The sequence below is a fragment of the Tachyglossus aculeatus genome, chromosome 11 (assembly GCF_015852505.1).
Source record: "Tachyglossus aculeatus isolate mTacAcu1 chromosome 11, mTacAcu1.pri, whole genome shotgun sequence".
Classification (NCBI taxonomy): domain Eukaryota; kingdom Metazoa; phylum Chordata; class Mammalia; order Monotremata; family Tachyglossidae; genus Tachyglossus; species Tachyglossus aculeatus.
The window spans coordinates 53,682,781-53,700,600 of NC_052076.1; the positions used below are offsets into that span (position 1 = coordinate 53,682,781).

A 17,820-nucleotide genomic window follows, 5' to 3' on the forward strand; every position below is an offset into this window, starting at 1 on the left:
ATTTTAACAATGAGGAAGTTGAGGCACGGAGAAGTTAAGTGACTTGCCCAGGGTCACACAGACAAGGGTCGGAATTGGGATGAGAACCCAGATCCTTCTGACTCCCAGTCTCGTGATCTCTCCACTAGGCCATGTTGGTACCAAAAGACTCTTCACTAAAAACCCTAGTATAAATGTGGATTCTGTGAACTAGGTTCCTTAGCTTGGGAGATAATAGACCAGACTGTCAGCTCTTTGTGGGCAGGGAAGGTATCAACCAACTTCATTGTAATATATTCTCTCAAGCGCTTAGTACAGTGCATTGCACACAGTAAGCGATCAGTAAATACCATTGATTGATAATAGACGGTTCTTGATCCCAATATAGCCCTGATGTACGATCTGAAGGTTCCCCGGTGGGACTTCCAAACTGGCAGGCAGCTTCGCACTTCCCCCCTCTATGATCGTTTGGATGCCCAGGGGGCCCGATGGATGGAGAAACATGGATTTGAGAGGCCCAAGTACTTTGTCCCACCAGAGAAAGGTAAGTGATCACGTTCTCACTTTTCATTTTGGAGTTTACATCCTGAAAAGCCAATAAAAATGACTTCAAAACGCTTTGCAAGTACTGTGGCAAAGCCTCTGAGAAGAGGTACAATAATTTGGTTGAATGCATCCTGCCTATATGATAAGGTCCCTAAATAAATGGTCCAATTCCCTTCTGCCCCTCTTGTTTCTTCCTCTTAGATCTGTTGGCACTGGATCAGAGCAAGACTTTTTATAAACCAGATTGGTTTGACATAGTGGGGTCTGAAGTCAAGTGCTGTAAAGAGGCTGTGTGTGTCATAGACATGTCCTCTTTCACCAAGTTTGAAATAAGTGTAAGTACTGGGAAGCTTTCAATATACCGTAGACTCAAGTTTCATTAGTCTGCAAGAAGAGTATTTGTGGAAATTCTTTTTTAGCTCTCATCAGCTCTGAATCAGCCTTCCCTCTGGATTTTCTAAGGCCGAGGCACCCGCATTTCTCAACAGAGGGGCTCCCTTTGAATCGGGCTCCTTCTCCTCATTGTCCAGGCAGGCCCCGCTGGAAAAGGCTCTTTCCACTTACCCAATCTGGGCCCAAGCCCCCCTCTCTTGCCACTGAGTGTTCTCTGTGCCACTTCTCCCTTTCACTGTGCAGGGGGACCAATTAGCAGTGATCTGGATAAGAAGAGAACTTCTTTGTTCTCCTCTACTCCCTCAAACTGTCCCTCTGGGAAATAGTCTGATAAAGTGTGGTTTTCATTCTTTTGTAAGGGCCGTTTCTGTATATTTAATTTTTTTAAATGTATCTTACTGATGAACAGAGACCATTCTGTTATTCGGTTGAGTCACTTGGAAGAGATTCCCCCTGTGGAAGCGATGTCATGACTGACAGTTTAACTCCAGGCTGGCCGTTTTGAATTCTCGTTGCAAGTTGGCATTGCTTTTCAGGATGTGGTCCCCGGCCTGAGGTGGTCACGCTATTTCTTTCTCAAACCTTGTAGTCCACAGGGGATCAAGCATTAGAAGTTCTGCAGTATCTCTTATCTAATGATCTTGATGTGCCGGTGGGGCACATTGTGCATACGGGCATGCTTAATGAAAACGGAGGGTATGAGAATGATTGCAGTGTGGCACGACTCAACAAGCGTAGGTAAATGCTATTGGTCAAGTTTTTTTTCTATGTCCGTCCGTCTCTCCCTTCCTTCCTTTGTTCATTCCTTTTTTTCTCCTCCTTCCATATTTTCAGTGATGTTGATCTATGGTTTTAGTTCTATTGTGGGGAGAGGGGCATCTGACTCATTTCTCCCAGAGAAGAGAAAATGACACAAAAACTAACCTGCTGTTGTGAATTCTTTTGAGCCAGAAGAAATAAAAGTAGGTCATTTGCAGCTAGCTCTAAGCTTAAAATAACGTGCTGCCTCTATCGTTAAGTGTTCTATGATCTAATTCAGCAGTCGTAGTAAATTCTTTATATAAATAATAGATATTATGAAAAACCGGAATTTCCTATTAATTCTCCTTGTTTAGCGTTTACAGTTGTGGGGATATAGAGCTTTCATTCAGTTTTTCTGGGACCTTGCTGAGGTTTCTGTGGGATAGTGAAGGCAACTCATGAGCCCATAGAATAGAAGATAAGGGAGATTTGCTTTTTGAATCATTCACTCATCATTCTCTGGTTTTAATTTCTTTTTGTTCCGTTGTTCTAGCTTCTTCATGATTTCTCCTACTGACCAGCAGGTCCATTGCTGGTCTTGGCTCAAGAAGCACATGCCCAATGATGGCAATCTACTCTTAGAGGACGTCACCTGGAAGTACACAGGTGAGAGGGCAAAGGTGGCCAAGGAGATGTCAGGAGATCCAAAAGCTGGATTATTTGGCTATTTCTGTCCCTTGTGATGTGGGAGGTGGAGAAGAAGGGGAAAAGGGTAGTCAAGGCAGAGTAAGACAAGTGCTTGGACTAGCCTGGTGGCTGGTTGGATGGAGAAGGGCCTGATCCCAGCAGTGAAGTGGCAAGACCTTAAATTTGGCGAGGAGGAGGTCATTGGTGACACTGGAGAAAGTGTCCTCAGTGGAGTGACAGAGTACCATTGGTTCTACTCTTTAATGTAGTGGATAATGCAATGGCCTGCACCATTTAGGGAGTTGAATTAGAGTATTAGAAATGCCAAACTGGATCAGGCCAGTGGCCTATCCAGCCCAGTATTCTGTTCCCCACTGGGGCACTGTGGGGGAACAGTGAGACGGTTGCATTTATATTTCTCCTCGTATTAGCAATATGCCTTCTAACACCCTGTAACATCCCTAATGTTTATTAGCATTATTTTTGTTTCTTGTATCCAACACTGATTTAAGCATTGGGGTAAGTACCACACAAGCAATTAAGACCCAGGCTCTGTTCTAGAAGGGACTTAGAAAATAAGTATGGGAAGAGAGACACAACAGTATGAATAAATTACAAATAAGACCATTTAATAAAAGTCAGATGGCTAAAGCTGACCTTAACTTAGACATAAAATAATGCGGATATATAAATGTAATATCAATAATCAATCAATCAATCGTATTTATTGAGCGCTTACTGTGTGCACAGCACTGTACTAAGCGCTTGGGAAGTACAAGTTGGCAACACATAGAGACAGCCCCTACCCAACGTGTGTTCACAGTCTAAAAGGGGGAGAATAGGATAGGATTTGAAAGAGGTTAGGCTTTGTTTCTTCGAGTGGTGTTTTTTGAGCTCTTACTGTAGGCAGAGCACTGTACTAAGCCCTTGGCGTTTAATATTTGCCCCACAGCACATCTGTACGTATCTATAAATTATATATTACAGATTACACTGCTGCCTGTCTCCACTTAAAAACGTTGTGGACAGGGAACGTGTCATAGTAGAGTGCTCTACCCACGGTAAATGCCCAGTAAAAGTGATGATGATGTAGTCCTTGGTTACAGATTGCCACAACATTCCCTACAGTCTACAAGTTGGGAGACTCTGAGCGCAGGTGGCCATGGGACAGCCCTCTTGTGTGCCAGTGTTTTGAAGTTCCAGCCGCCCAGGTTCCCTAGTATTCCCAATCTCATTACTGGGTGATGAACCAATTGCCCAAATGTGTCGCCAAGCAGATGGGCCCAGACTAAGCCTCCTTCCTCTCTTTCACTCTGTGCGCTCAGCATCGTAGAACAATTCTCTATTTTCTGTTTAGCTCTCAATCTGATTGGCCCTCGTGCTGTGGATGTCCTCTCAGAGTTATCCTATGCCCCTATGACAGCAGAGCACTTCCCATCTCTCTTTTGCAAGGTGGGTGACTTGGCAGTTTTATTTTTAAATACGTGGGATCTTCTTCGAGCCAGCAATGTGTCCCCCTGGTGAACCTTGGACACACGGAGCAAACCTTATGTAGTCAGTTCTTTTAATCTTCTCTTCTCTTTCCCTTTCAAGATCTAGTTAATCAACAGCAAAATTTTGAAGTGGATTTGACCCACCGAAGTCAATTCTGAATGGCATTTCCCCAGTTTTCCTAGGGATGGGTTAAATTCACTGTCAAATTACAGGATTGTGGCAGTGAAGCTTGGAAAATTTTAAATTCTGGGCTAAACTTTTTTTTCTTCACACTGTTCCTAAGTCTCACCCATAATATAATTTTAGATAAATGTTGCTCTCTCAGTTGCTGGTGCTTTGTTAGAAAATGAAAAACATTTTCCTTTTGTTTTTGTACGTCCTTTGGAGACAGATTTGCTTTTACCTTAATGTTGTTTGGGGATATATTTTTGTATCTATGGAATTTCAATCATGAACTTGGTTTAGTCAGTTTCAGTCAATCAGTGGTATTTGCTGAGAGCGAACTGCATGCGGAGCACTGTACTGAGAGTTTGGGAGTGTATAATTGAGTTAATATAACTGATCCCTGCCTCCAAGGGGTTTTACTTTCTGCCTTCTTTGCACTTACTATGCATAAACTGCTAGGCAAATTATCCAGATCAGTGAAACCTAGAATACTCACTGTGTTGTAGGCCAAAAATAGCTATGTCACTTTGAAATAGCTTGTTTTTGTGGCCTGAATTATCCAGGTAATTTGTTTGAGTAGGGCCAGTATCAGCACTGGGAGTCTGAAGGTGTAGCAAGATCTTCCAAACAGCAGAACTTGAGCACACCAAGACCGTTTTTCAAATCCCTGTAGTGTTTGCTTTGCTAAGGGAATAATAATAATAATAATAATAATGGCATTTATTAAGCACTTACTATGTGCAAAGCACTGCGCTGGGGAGGTTACAGGGTGATCAGGTTGTCCCACGTGGAGCTCACAGTCTTAATCCCCATTTTACAGATGAGGTAACAGGCACAGAGAAGTTAAGTGACTTGCCCGAAGTCACACAGCTGACAGTTGGCGGAGCCAGAATTTGAACCCATGACCTCTGACTCCAAAGCCTGTGCTCTTTCCACTGAGCCACGTTGCTTCTCCAAGAATAATGATGGCATTTGTTAAGCGCTTACTATGAGCAAAGCACTGTTCTAAGCACTGGGGAGGATACAAGGTGATCACGTTGTCTACTTAGAACAGTGCTTGATACAAAATAAGCATTTAATAAATACCATCATCATCATTACCCTCTGCTTGCTTGTTTGCTTTAGGTAACTGTTGAATCCCTAATATAAAGAGTCCACTGTTGGGTAGGGACTGTCTCTATATGTTGCCAACTTGTACTTCCCAAGCGCTTAGTACAGTGCTCTGCACACAGTAATCGCTCAATAAATACGATTGATTGATTGATTGAAGAGTCTTTGTTTACTCAAGGTTTTCTGAGTCCCTGTAGATGTTGTTTTAGATCTTCATTTTGGGCCTCTCCCCTCTGAAGGGCCTCTGGGGGTGTTGGGGAGGGAGGTACACGGCAGGAGCATGGTACTGTCCAAGAGGAAATCTCCCCAAGAAAAGTTGAAAAGCACTGCTGTAGTGAATCTTCCCTCTGATAGTTTTGTGGTACGGCGATTTCATAAACCTCAGTCTAAATCACCTGCCTTAGTGTTGAGTGACTAAGCCTGCCCTTTTTCAGAACAGCCTCAGCAAATATCTTTGCAATGGTTCCTCCTGCCCTCAGGAGCCCTTGGGAATGGGTGTTGGACTCAGAACAGACATCTCACCACATGATGAGCTCCTTCCTCGATCCTTTCCTCAGTCTGCTTGTGCTCAGTTATGTACCATTGATTCCAGAGATTGAAAAATGTTCTCTGCCTTGTAATGGGCAGATGTACCTGGAAAAGAAAAGAAAGTTGTCTCTTCTGGTGAGCCTTGGTAGACAAGTTTCTGCAGATACAGAGACAAAATGTAATGACCTGACATGGGGGAGGCTATTTGATGTTCCAGCAAAAGTTAAAAACCTGGTATAGGTTTTCTATCAGTTTCCTGCATATCAGCTTTGAGGCAAGAAACCCAGAACCCTTGACACTTCAGGTAGCAATCCACAGACTCCTTCATGCCACTTTGCTTCCTTGGAAAATGAGTAACAGTTCCCCTGCAGATAAAGGACACATTTGTGTCACATTTTCTTACGGCTAGCAAGTTTCATACTGCTGTAGTAATTAAATAGCTGTCATTAAGTCTGGTCAGTTAAGTACTGAGGTGGGGGGGTGGGTTGGGGGAGAGAGAGAGAGAGTGTGTGTATGTGTGTGTTCGTTCTAAGGTATTTGAGCACCTACTATGCGTCAAGCACTATTCTGAGCGCTTGGATAGATGCAGCTTAATCAGGCTGAATACAGTTCCTGTCCCTAACGTTCCTCTCACAGTCTAAATAGGCGGGAGAATAGGTATTGAATCCACATTTTGAAGTTGAGGAAACTGACGCACACAGAAGTGAAGTGACTTGCTCAAGGTCACACAGACAAATGGCGGAACTTGAATTAGAACCCAGGTCCTCTGGCTCCTGGGCCCATGTTTTATCCATTAGGGTAAGCTGCTTCCCACTGTTGTTAAAAAGACAAGTGCCAAATCTCAGTTTCAGAAACTATGGAAGTAGGCTAATTGTAATGCACTTAGCACATCTTCTGTGGAGCAAATGCATAGTATTTTGTTTGTAAAATCTCTCTGCCAGGAAAGAGGTCAGAGGTGATTGCTTCCCATAAATTTCATGACTCTAGCACTGTTTTGCATGCCCATGACAGGATTCTTTTCCTGTCAGGGAACATAAGTGCACGCATTTTTAGAGTTAGCCATCAATAGTATTCACTGAGTGCTTATTCTGTGCAGAGTAATTTACAAAACACTTGGGAGAGTACAATAGAGTTGGTAGACTTGATCTTCAAGAACTTTACAATTTAGCAGGAGCAGTTTTTCAGCAAATGGGCAATGAGAAATGTTTCCCAATTGCTCCCTTGCATAGAAGAAAGAAGTATTGCTCAGTACCCACCACTTGGTGAGATTTGCCAGTGGATTTCCCTAGTGAAGGTTTCCTTCCATATCACCGTAGTCTAACTTTTCCCTCCTTGGATCCTGCAGGAGATGAGTGTGGGATATGCGAATGGGATCCGGGTGATGAGCATGACGCACACAGGAGAACCTGGATTCATGCTTTACATTCCCATAGAGGTAAGCGGACTCTGTTGCCCTGTCAGAAACATCTGACCTGCAGATTCAAATCACTGGGTCTTGCACATTTTTGTCATTTCCTTTAGAGAGTTTTGCAAGTAGATATAAAAAAAATCTTAATCCCATAAAACTTTTACCAGTTTGGCATATTTTAATATGTTTTTCACATTCAAAATATAGAAGTTATTCACTTTGGCATTACAAGTGACTATCCGGGATTCTGGAAAATGGTTGTAGGTTCCAGGATGCTGTTTCCTTGAGGCTGAGCCAAATGACATTCAGGCCCCGGACTTGTGGGGGCCAAAGCTAATTTGGTTGGCTTGAGGTAAAATTTCCTAGCTCAGTTCAAGGTCAGTGGTTTCTCCTGCCCACTTCAGTTTTTCTGCTATCTACTCCTGGAGGGGCATTCAAATTCCTCAAACCTAGCTATGTTACGTTGCTATTTTGGAGGAGGGAAATAAGACAATTCACCTTTTTCAGCATTACAGCATTCCTGCGATTACCTCAGGTGTGCAGTTTTTGTCTATGATGCCTCTTGTGTGTTTTAAAGATTTTATTCAGTTGTACAGTCTCAGTGGTTCCCACACTGTTTGAAAGACATTATCATGTCAAGGGCAATTGGTATGGGTAGCAGTTACGGAAACTGAGGCAGAATTGGACGAAGGTAGGAGGAAGAGGCTTGCCCTTACCTTTCCCATTAGTAAGAATAGATGTGCCTCACTGATAAGGATTCCAAGACATGCTTCTGAACAGTTTAGGTGTCTTTCAGAAGACCATGCATTTCTGTCTGCACATACAATCAAACATTGAGTTTTTTCCCCTCCTCTCCAAAGTATTAGCTATCGGTCATTTCCAGAGACCAGATACCAGTCTTGAGGTGGTTCCATGCAGGCATTCGTTCGACTTCCCGATTTCTTGCTTGCTAAGGCAATCCTTTCTCCCCCTGCAGTATGCCCTGCACGTCTACAATGAAGTGATGAGTGTCGGACAGAAATACGGAATCCGAAACTCTGGATATTATGCCCTCCGCAGTCTCCGCATTGAAAAGTTTTTTGCCTTCTGGGGCCAAGACTTGGACACCTTCACCACCCCCCTGGAATGTGGACGAGAGTTTCGGGTGAAGTTAGAAAAGGTAAAGATCTGCGGTCATCTCAAAACCCGTCTGATTCCTCAGTGGTGACAGTAAAGAAGAACAGAAAAGGGGAACAGACGGGGACCAAGCCTGCCTGGGCCACAGGTTTTTGCAGTGTTGTTTTTTCTGGAAAAGAGCTTTCCGGTGAAAAGCCGTCGCTTGTTTGCACCGAATTGGCCCAGGGAGAGCCGAGGGTTGTTGAGTATGTCAGGGTTTTCTGCTCCCCAACCCTGTTCCCTGTTGCTGCTCCTCTGGGCCTCAGGGAAGTTCCTAATATCCAGGGAGTCTGGCAGCTGGCGAGTAGATAAAAGGAGGGGCAACCAGGGATGGGTCCTTCACCATGAGCATCCCCAGGCAGCAACTCATTTGGGTTGGCTCTTGGGACAATTAGGGGCTTTGCCTGAGGTAGCGATCCTTTAGAAAAAACCTTTCCCGTAGACATCCAACCTAATGCTTTCCTCCCTTTCAGTGCCAAATCGCTTTAAAAAAAAGTTACTGACAAAACCCCTTCTTGTTAGTTGGCCAAAGGGTTACCCGTAACCAGGGTCATCAAGATGAGGATGAATTCGCTCAGTAGATGTTTCAGCTTTAGGTTAGTATTCTAATGACCCGCCAGTGAGAGCCTTGAGAGATGAAGCCTCAGTCGTAGTGAGGTGAGAATAATTTAGAAAACTGTGTCCTTGGGGTGAAAAATCTTCTCCATTCTGTAAAAGTGCAATGTGAAAATGCCGAGATTTGAAAAACACTCCATCTCTGATGCTTTGACATCTTCTGGTTGGCTGCTCGTCTAGACACTCTGTCCCTAGGATGATGATTTTGTCTGGTGCCCTTTGTTCCACACTTAACCACCCAGGATCCAGCAGATGCTTTCAATTGCAGTCGTCTTCTGTAAAACTTTTAGTTCTCTGCTCTCCTAGGAGCAAAAGTCTACCTTTTTGTGCCTTTGTTTCTCTCATATTTAAGTGATCTCCTTTGTAGGTTACTCTTATTTAAGTTGTTTGATCCCTGTTCCAGTTAGACAAGTTGACTTTTTCTCACCTTGGTTCTGAGGAGCTAATCGAACTCAGGTAGTAACTGATTTTTTTTTCCTTGTTTGGTCTCATGTCCATCCATCAGTGGATGCAGAGCACTGTAATAAGTGCTTGGGTGAGTACAATCCAACAGAATTGGTAGATACTTCTCCCCCGCAATGAGCTTACTTCCAAATGCTCCTGTGGCTGTCAAGAGCTGGGACTTTTAGACCAAGTGGGACACTAAGGGTCACAAAATAATAATAATGATGGCATTTATTAAGCACTTGCAATGTGCAAAGCACTGTTCTAAGCGCTGGGGAAGTTATGAGGCGATCAGGTTGTCCCATGGGGGGCTCACAGTCTTAATCCCCATTTTACAGATGAGGGAACTGAGGCACAGAGAAGTGAAGTGACTTCCCCAAAGTCACACAGCTGACACTTGGCAGAGCCGGGATTTGAACCCATGGCGTCTGACTCCAAAGCCCAGGCTCTTTCCACTGAGCCACGCAAATAGGAATAATGATCAGCATCCCATGGGATCACTGTCTGGGGCAAGAATGCATGTTTATAAATTGGATTCCTCTAATTGTCAGTTGAGAGGATATGGGATCTGAGTGATCAGACATGTAAGTGTCTCATTTTGCTCTGTTGAATTAGTTCTAGTTTTTCCAGAGGTCAGTCTGGGTACTCTCCCTTGCCCTGCTTCACCCTGTATTGAGCACTAGCAGTCACATTGATTAAGTGGCGTGTTCACGCAACTTCTTCCTTCATTTTGGGGTTCTGTAGGTTGTCCAAAACCCATAGGCACTCACAGTCTATACTACAGGCAGTAAGTGCTAGTGTCCTGAAGGTCTTTAGTCCGGAAAAGTGTTCTGAGAAAACGCTATTATCTTAGTGTACTGTGCCCTTTGTATAGCTAGTAACTATCTTCATTCATTCGATCGTATTTATTGAGCGTTTACTGTGTACAAGAGCACTGTACTAAGTGCTTGGGAAGTACAAGTTGGCAACATACAGAAACGGTCCCTTCCCAACAACGGGCTCACAGAGAAGCAGCGTGGCTCAGTGGAAAGAGTGCGGGCTTGGGAGTGAGAGGTCATGGGTTTGAATCCCGGCTCCGCCACTTGTCAGCTGTGTGATCTTGGGCAAGCCACTTAACTTCTCTGTGCCTCAGTTACTTCACCTGTAAAACGGGGATTAAGACTGTGAGCCCCACGTGGGACAACCTGATCACCTTGTATTCCCCCCCAGCGCTTAGAACAGTGCTTTGCACATAGTAAGCGCTTAACAAATACCATCATTATAGAGAAGCAGCATGGCTTAGTGGAAAGAGCATGGGCTTTGGAGTCAGAGGTCTTGGGTTCGAATCCCAGCTCCACCACATGTCTGCTGTGTGACCTTGGGCAAGTCTCTTAACTTCTCTGAGCCTCAGTTCCCTCATCTGTAAAATGGGGATTAAGACTGTGAGCCCCCCATGGGACAACCTGATCACCTTGTAGCCCCCTCAGCGCTTAGAACAGTGCTTTGCACATAGTAAGCGCTTAACAGATACCATCATCATTATTATTATTAGAAGAACTATCTTGTGGGAAAGAGAGTCACGACAGTCAAGATAGTAGGAGGATTGCACTGTAGATCCAAGTACAGCCTTCGTCCCGACCCGACGATAGGGATGGTTTTCATGGAGCCTCTTTCCTCTGGTTCAGTGTTTTGCCTTGCTTCCCAGGGAACTGATTTTATCGGTCGAGAGGCGCTGCTGCAGCAGAAGCAGAGTGGCGTGTTCAAGCGCTTTACTATGTTCATCCTGGAGGACCACGATACGGACCTGGACCTCTGGCCCTGGTGGGGCGAGCCTATCTATCGTAACGGCCAGTACGTCGGCAAGACCACCAGCAGTGCCTACAGTTACTCCCTGGAGCGCCACGTCTGTTTAGGCTTCGTGCAGAACTACGACGAGGAAACCGGGGAGGAGCTGGTGGTGACCCCTGACTTCATCAACCGCGGCGAGTATGAGATTGACATCGCTGGACAGCGCTTCCAGGCCAAAGCCAAGCTCTATCCCTTCAGCTCCCTCTTCACCCTCAGGCGCCGGAAGGATGAAATGGAACTGAGTGGCTTCCAGGGGAAGTGATGCCCCTGGAGAACCTGGTTTCCCTCTTCCCAGACTGGAATTTTGCATCGGGTCACCTCGACAGCCCCCCTCTCCTTCTCTTGCTTTATTCTCTCCTTTCTTGCCCTATTCGGCTCTCCTCTCCTCGTTTCTTCTTTCTCTGAGGGGATTTTCGTTTCAGGACTTGAGGATGTTTTAAGCTCTATGTGTTTTAAAACTCTTGCTTTTGAAACTTTCCTGTGTGTTCTCTCTCTCTCTCTCCCCCTCTCTCTGTCTCTCTCTTTCTCCCCAGTCTTTGCCCCTCCTGATCCCTCTAGCTGATTGTACATTCTGTGGGCTGATCGAAAGCAAGCTTTAGTAGTAGAAAGTCGATTGTACATCCATAGCTGCTCTTGGAGGGGTGATGGCTGGTCTGTAGGACTTCTCTCCATCCCTGCTGCACAGCCTCTAGTTCAGATGTTGTTTTCCTCTGGCTACTCTCCCTCCCCCCACCCTTGAACAGCCCACCTGTTCTTTTCGGGGGAGTAGTCAAACCTCAGATGCCCCCAGCGAAGACAGCTGGGTAGGGGGCACCTTTAACAGGCAGTTCAGAAGCAGATAGTCTAATTCACACTCGTCTCTTTTACCGAGGATCTGGAGCACTGACCCACCCAGCAATAGAATGATTTGCTACCTCACTGGCACGTGAAGGGGGCAAGGACACTGCCGAAAGAGCGTGAGGGAGGCCGGCAGATTCCATCCTAGTATCACTGGGTCCCCGGTAAAGAGCCTGACATCAGCGAACACAAAATACTCTGCTGGGAACCTTCCACTTCCAGGGTAGATCAGAGAAAATGCATGGTTTGCTTTCAGTAAGCCAAGATCAGAGAGTGCCACGCTGCCCAAAAGGAAAATTCAACTTCTCTTCTTATGCTTCTTCAAATTGAAATGGTCTGATCCCAAGAGAACAGTAGCACTACAGTTGTTGGGTTTTGTCTCCTGTACACTTAGTATAGTGCATTGCTTTTAATGGGTGCTCAGTAAATATCATTATTACACTAGATCTACGTTGCTGAAAGCTGAAATGCCTTCCTCATTTCCTCCTCTTCCCTCCATCCTTTCCCCAGTAGGCTTTCCATTCTGTTCTCTAGTTTAGCTCTCTGCAGCAGCTGAGAGCCCGATGCAAGTTTTCAATGCTGTGGAAAAAGTGAGGCTTTGGGGGCATTACCTTTTTCAGGGGTGGCTTAGCCACCCAGAAGCTTCACCTTGCAGGCCATCGGGTTGAAGGAGGGATGGCTGTTTGTGGTCCTCAAACCCGGAGTAAATCCAGTAGGGAGGGTGGAGCCCTCGTAGAATGCTCTGGTTCAAAGGATGGCTTTTTTTGTTGCAGACAGAGTTGGTAAATGGTGTGATTCCCCCCTCTCTTCCTTTAGATCATCCTTTCCCCATCCTCTGTTGCCCCTTCATCTTCCATCTTCTCCCCTTCCATTCCCCCCTGCAGTCTCTCTATTGGAAAGTGAATTTATCAGTGGTATTTGCTGAGCACTTAGCGTGTGCAGAGCACTGTACTAAGTGCTTGGGAGAGTACAGTAGTTGAGGGTGTGACAGAACAATCTCCTCAGCAGATCATTTGTGTATGACCTACTGGTGAAAGTGCAGGCCCCAAAATTAGATTTTTCTGAACAATTTGGTTTAAACAGCCCTGGTCAAATGAGAGCCAGTTAGTCAAATCCAGGGATTAAGGAGCCAGATCAAATGACTGACAAATTTGGTCTAGGTTCGCTGTTTTGTTTTCCTTTAAGCAGTAGATCCAGAAGGTGTCTTGGTAAGCACGTTTAAAGAAATCTGAATTCCATCAGCCCATCTCAGAACATCCTCCGTTCTCTGCCTCAGGGTTACCTTTCCTTCTTCTTTTCCCAGCTAGCATCTTTCTGTCATTTGGAATGGCACCTGCCCTCCAGTGTGGGCCGCCGCTTTGGGCTTGTCCCTCATCTTCCTTGGCCTTCCTGTCAGTTTATAAGGAAGATGAAAAATCGTACTGAATTGGAAAGCAGAATTTTACCATAGCAGACTTTTGTGGGTATTTTTCCTCTGCTCTGGGTCGTGCCTTCTGACCAGATTGGCTGAATTTTCAGGAGCGATTTCTAACTCTCGTTTCTTTGAGATGAAACAAAACACAGAGCTTTTATTGTGCCATATTCACCAGAATCAATCAGTGATATTTATTGAGCACTTACCACGTGCAGAGCACTGTACTTGGGAGTACAGGACAATAGAGTTAATAGACACGGTCTCTGTCTACAAGGAGCTTACAGTTTAGAGGGGAGGACCTTCCAGTTTCCCAGCTAGGAACAGAGAAATTGATGGGAAAAACTTGTGAAGGTGTTTTGACTCTTCGAAGCCCACCCCAAAAGACCAAAATCCTTTTATGAAGGGTATCCCATGTAAAGTCCAGCACAGCCTGAGCTTCTAAGGACAGATGAACAACTCAAAGCTGAAGTTTTGTTTTCTTCTTGCATTGTGACACATGCACTAATTCAAAGTTCTTCCTTTTTGTAAATATGTGTAGACTTATTTCATTGTCTTGAACTGACTCCTGAAGGACCCTAAAACTACATATAGATTGTTCACAATGAATTATATCCCACCATTGCAATGCAACTTTCTGAGTACTAGCAGCAGCTTTATGTGTATTTGCAGTTAGTATAACTGTTAATTCTGCACAGACATTTGGATAAGAAATAGAGAAACAAGGCCTCCAGGTAAATTTGTCTTCGTACCTATTGGTACTTCTGTTTGTCTAATAGGTTTTAAGATGTGCTGGTCTGTGTTTCTGTTATCTGTAACCCATGGGCACTGTTTATTTAATTTTTTTTATTCATTATTGTTCTTCACCAGGACCCCGGGAGAGAAGGTGCCCCCAGATGAGGAAACCGAGGCACACAGAGAGCCTATATGACTTTCCTGAGTCACACCCAAGTAGTGTAGCTATTTAGGATCAGCCAGTCGTACACAAATCATCTGGCTAACTAGGACCAGGAATTGTGAACCCGGTTTAATGGTTGGGCCATGAAGGCATCAGGCAAGGGAAGGCCAGGCCTGAAACAAGCGGCCTCGTGCAGCAGAGCATTCTCAAGAATGGTGGCAGGATGAGCTAGTTTTCTGTCCCCTCAAAATAGTGTCACTTACTGACTGATTCTTCTTGCGTGGTACTAAGAATTATTTGCACTCCACAGCCCATCCACAGCTCTCCTTTGTGTTTCATCCAGTCACTGAAAGGGCTGCCTAGGGATTGCATCTGATATTAGGTACAGTCCTTGTCCAGATTCCTACTAATCGGGCAAATTCCTCCTTCAGACCTAAGTGGTTGTGTGCTTCAACAGTGGAGTCATTAAAGTGACCCCAGGGTTTTCCCCCCGACAGTGGTCCTTGCCTTCCTGCATGGAGGGCCAAATGACTGCCCGCTATATTTGTTGAATATTGTAAAACTTGCTGGGCTCCTCTGGAGGAGCAAGCCTAGTGCTGCTGCTACTCCTGGTGAAGCCAAATCGTAAAGACTCTCCACTGTAAAGGTGGGAGTAGCGGGGAATATTTTGAGATGTTTCCATTGAGGCTCTCCCTCTCCAAGTGCCTAGTGTAGAAGAGCCAGGTGAGGGTCACCTGTCATCAATGTTGACTCCATCTGTGCTGTAGGGAACCCAAATCACCCTGGGTGATTTATGTGAGACTCAGAGAATTGAGAATCTCTGACCCCACCTTCAAGGGAGGTGGTTTCAGTGAAGCTGCTCAGTGACCCCTGACTTCTTCCTTTTGAATCCCCTGAGCTGGGGCTTTCTAGGATGAAGAGTAATTCCATCCTTTTCTGCCTTCCGTCTTTGTAGGACAGTCCCTGTGTCAGCCTCCTTTTCTTTTGATCTTGAAAATAGGCTGTACTTTAGCCCCACACGCAGATGATCTCTTGGGGTCTTTCAGGGTCTCGTCCTCCAATGAAGTATCCGCTGAGCATTTGCCTTTAGGTCCCCTGTGAACACATTCAGATCTGTGTAGCCAGAGTCATTTGGCTTTGTCATTTGGAGTTATAGCCGGAGATGACAGATTCCCTCACATAGTGCTAGATACTAAGATCAGGGAAGGGTTTTGTGCTCTTGTTCATGAAAAGTGTAATAGCCTAAAGAGGGAGAGAAGTTCATTTAAAGTGACTAGGATATTCATTATTTAAATTACTAATCACCTACATATCACAGGTTTGATGCTAATTGCCTAAGTGGATTGAATGCTTAAGTGGGAGAAAAGAATTATTTCAAGTCAACAAGTGGCTAATGCTTTTTGGGTAGTCCAGTTTACATCAGAACCAACAGGAAATTATAGAAACATCAATGTTTGAATCCTTACTGTGTGCAGGGCACTGTACTAGGTGCTTAGGAGAGTACAATACTAAGAACTGAGTACATGCAGAGGAAACTCACCCTTTTTGAACTTATGCCGCCTTCTAGCCTCAACCATTCCTTTCATCCTCACTGTTCCCAGAAGGGTGTAAACCTTGAGTATTTCTTTTAATAATTATTTTTATTTTTTACAAGCTGCTATTTCTTTCAACCCCTGTGGAGAAAACAAAAGAGATATGTATCTGGATCATCGCATTCTCATCTAGACACACTGATGCTATTGGTAATTGGCCTATGTCATACTTGTGTTAAATTTCTGGGAGAAAAGATGATTAAATGGAGAAAAGTGGCAAATCCTTACCCTGCCTCTCCTCCTCCACACCCAGTTTATTCAGGATAGTATGCTTGTTATTGGGGAGGAGAGAGGCTGTCTCCCAGATGATTTGAGAGCTCTCACTTGACTTATAATGTACTGCAAAGGAGGAAGCCATTTTGGTATCAAGTCAGTCCGATAATCATGGCCCATGTAATAATGAGGTCTTTTTTTCTTTCCCCTAAATCCTTCCTGCCTTCACACTCTGTGTTTCACTGAATTACTTTTTTCTTCTAGGTTGAACCAGTACTTCTAATCTCAAGAAAACACTGTGAGCCCACTGTGGACCAACAACTGTTTCTGACCTGATTAACTTGTATCCACCCCAGGGTTTAGAACAGTTCTTGACATGTAGTAAGTGCTTAACAAATACCACTACAGACTCCTGTCATTCAAAGATTGTAAACAATCTTTGCTGAATAAAAATGCCAGATCAAGATAATGAAGTACAGTACACTTTTGCAGTCCTGCTCAGATGCGATAGATTTCAAAAGTAATCAGAATTAGAAATACTGTTTCTGAAGGTGTTGGCCAAGGAGCTAGATTCTATTCATGTATGGTTTTTGGCCTCCCAAATACCTTCAACAGGTAGTCAGAATCAATCAATCAGTGGTATTTATTGAGCCCTTACTAGGTGCCGAGTTCTCTAAGTGCTTAGTCAAGAAAATATTTTCATTCTAGCTGCCCCTTTAAATGAACACTTTTTTTCCTCGTTTCGTAAACAGCGTCTTGGGACTTTTTGACCTTCCTCTTGTTTCACTGAATGTAAATTTCATGAAATTTAGCCTTCCCCAATTGAGGAATGTTCATGTCCTGCCATTTCAAGGTGAGACCGGTGTAGAGTAAGTTGTGATGCTTTTAAAACTGTATTTGTGCTCATGCGTAACTTTTGAGATTACTTTGTTGAGAAACAGGACCTCTTCCAGCATAGACAACTGCTCAAGAATCACGACCGTCCCGTGCTTCCCTGTGCTGGAAAATAGGCCTTAGTGCACAAGCCATATCGAACTAAATCGGAAAAGGCAAATGCCATTTCATTTACTGGTTTGATTACATTTTCAACATTTGCACAACCGACTCAATTTTTCACAAGAGTGGAACTGAGCAGCTACATTTAATGCAGCGGTAGCTTGCCAACGAGATGTCACTCAAATTCTGTGGTGGGTTTCGAACAGGACTTTTCTAGAGCTTTCTTCTCTTCCATTTTGTATTTTCTAAAAGACAACTAACATTAAAAAGTGAAGGGAAGTCCACCTTGTCGTAATGTTGCATTAACTGACACCCACGTTTGAAAAGTAAAACTGTTTGCCAAGGCAAGACGTCTGATAGCAGGTACTGTGGTGGTGGGGAGCGGGGCCCTACGATGGTTTTCAAAAGTGACCTACTTCAGTGAGTGGCCTTGATTGCCAACTCTTTTCGAATGCCCAACTGTCAAATGGGAAAACCTCTCCAGTTGACGTGAGATGACGGTAACGTTTTAATACACAATCACTTGGCAGTATCAAGTCATTTTCTTCCTCGTATGTTGCAAATTTGACTTCCATTTTTCCCGTGACTTCCATCAGCTGTGGGCTGAGCACTTGGCCACCAATAATGGTCATCAGAAAGGCCCAAGATTTATTTAAGTTGTGTGAGAACGGCAGATACGTTCTTAGCTGTAATTGCATTTCTGCTGCTTAACCCCCAGTCTTCCAAAACAATATTGTCGCACATGACGAGGAGGAAAATGGGCTGTTGAAACATTTGGGAC

General features: G+C 44.4%; 1 protein-coding gene across 1 annotated transcript in view; it reads left to right on the forward strand.

The window, feature by feature from the left end:
* PDPR (pyruvate dehydrogenase phosphatase regulatory subunit) overlaps positions 1 to 13,421 on the forward strand; it is a 30,528-nt gene extending 17,107 nt beyond the window's left edge. Inside the window, exons 10-17 of the mRNA XM_038753323.1 lie at positions 368 to 523; positions 727 to 860; positions 1,508 to 1,656; positions 2,213 to 2,325; positions 3,704 to 3,798; positions 6,989 to 7,078; positions 8,028 to 8,210; positions 10,950 to 13,421. Coding sequence (XP_038609251.1) covers positions 368 to 523; positions 727 to 860; positions 1,508 to 1,656; positions 2,213 to 2,325; positions 3,704 to 3,798; positions 6,989 to 7,078; positions 8,028 to 8,210; positions 10,950 to 11,354 — 1,325 coding nt within the window. The 3' untranslated portion in view covers positions 11,355 to 13,421. The remainder of the gene's footprint in view (positions 1 to 367; positions 524 to 726; positions 861 to 1,507; positions 1,657 to 2,212; positions 2,326 to 3,703; positions 3,799 to 6,988; positions 7,079 to 8,027; positions 8,211 to 10,949) is intronic.
* Positions 13,422 to 17,820: the final 4,399 nt, after the last annotated feature.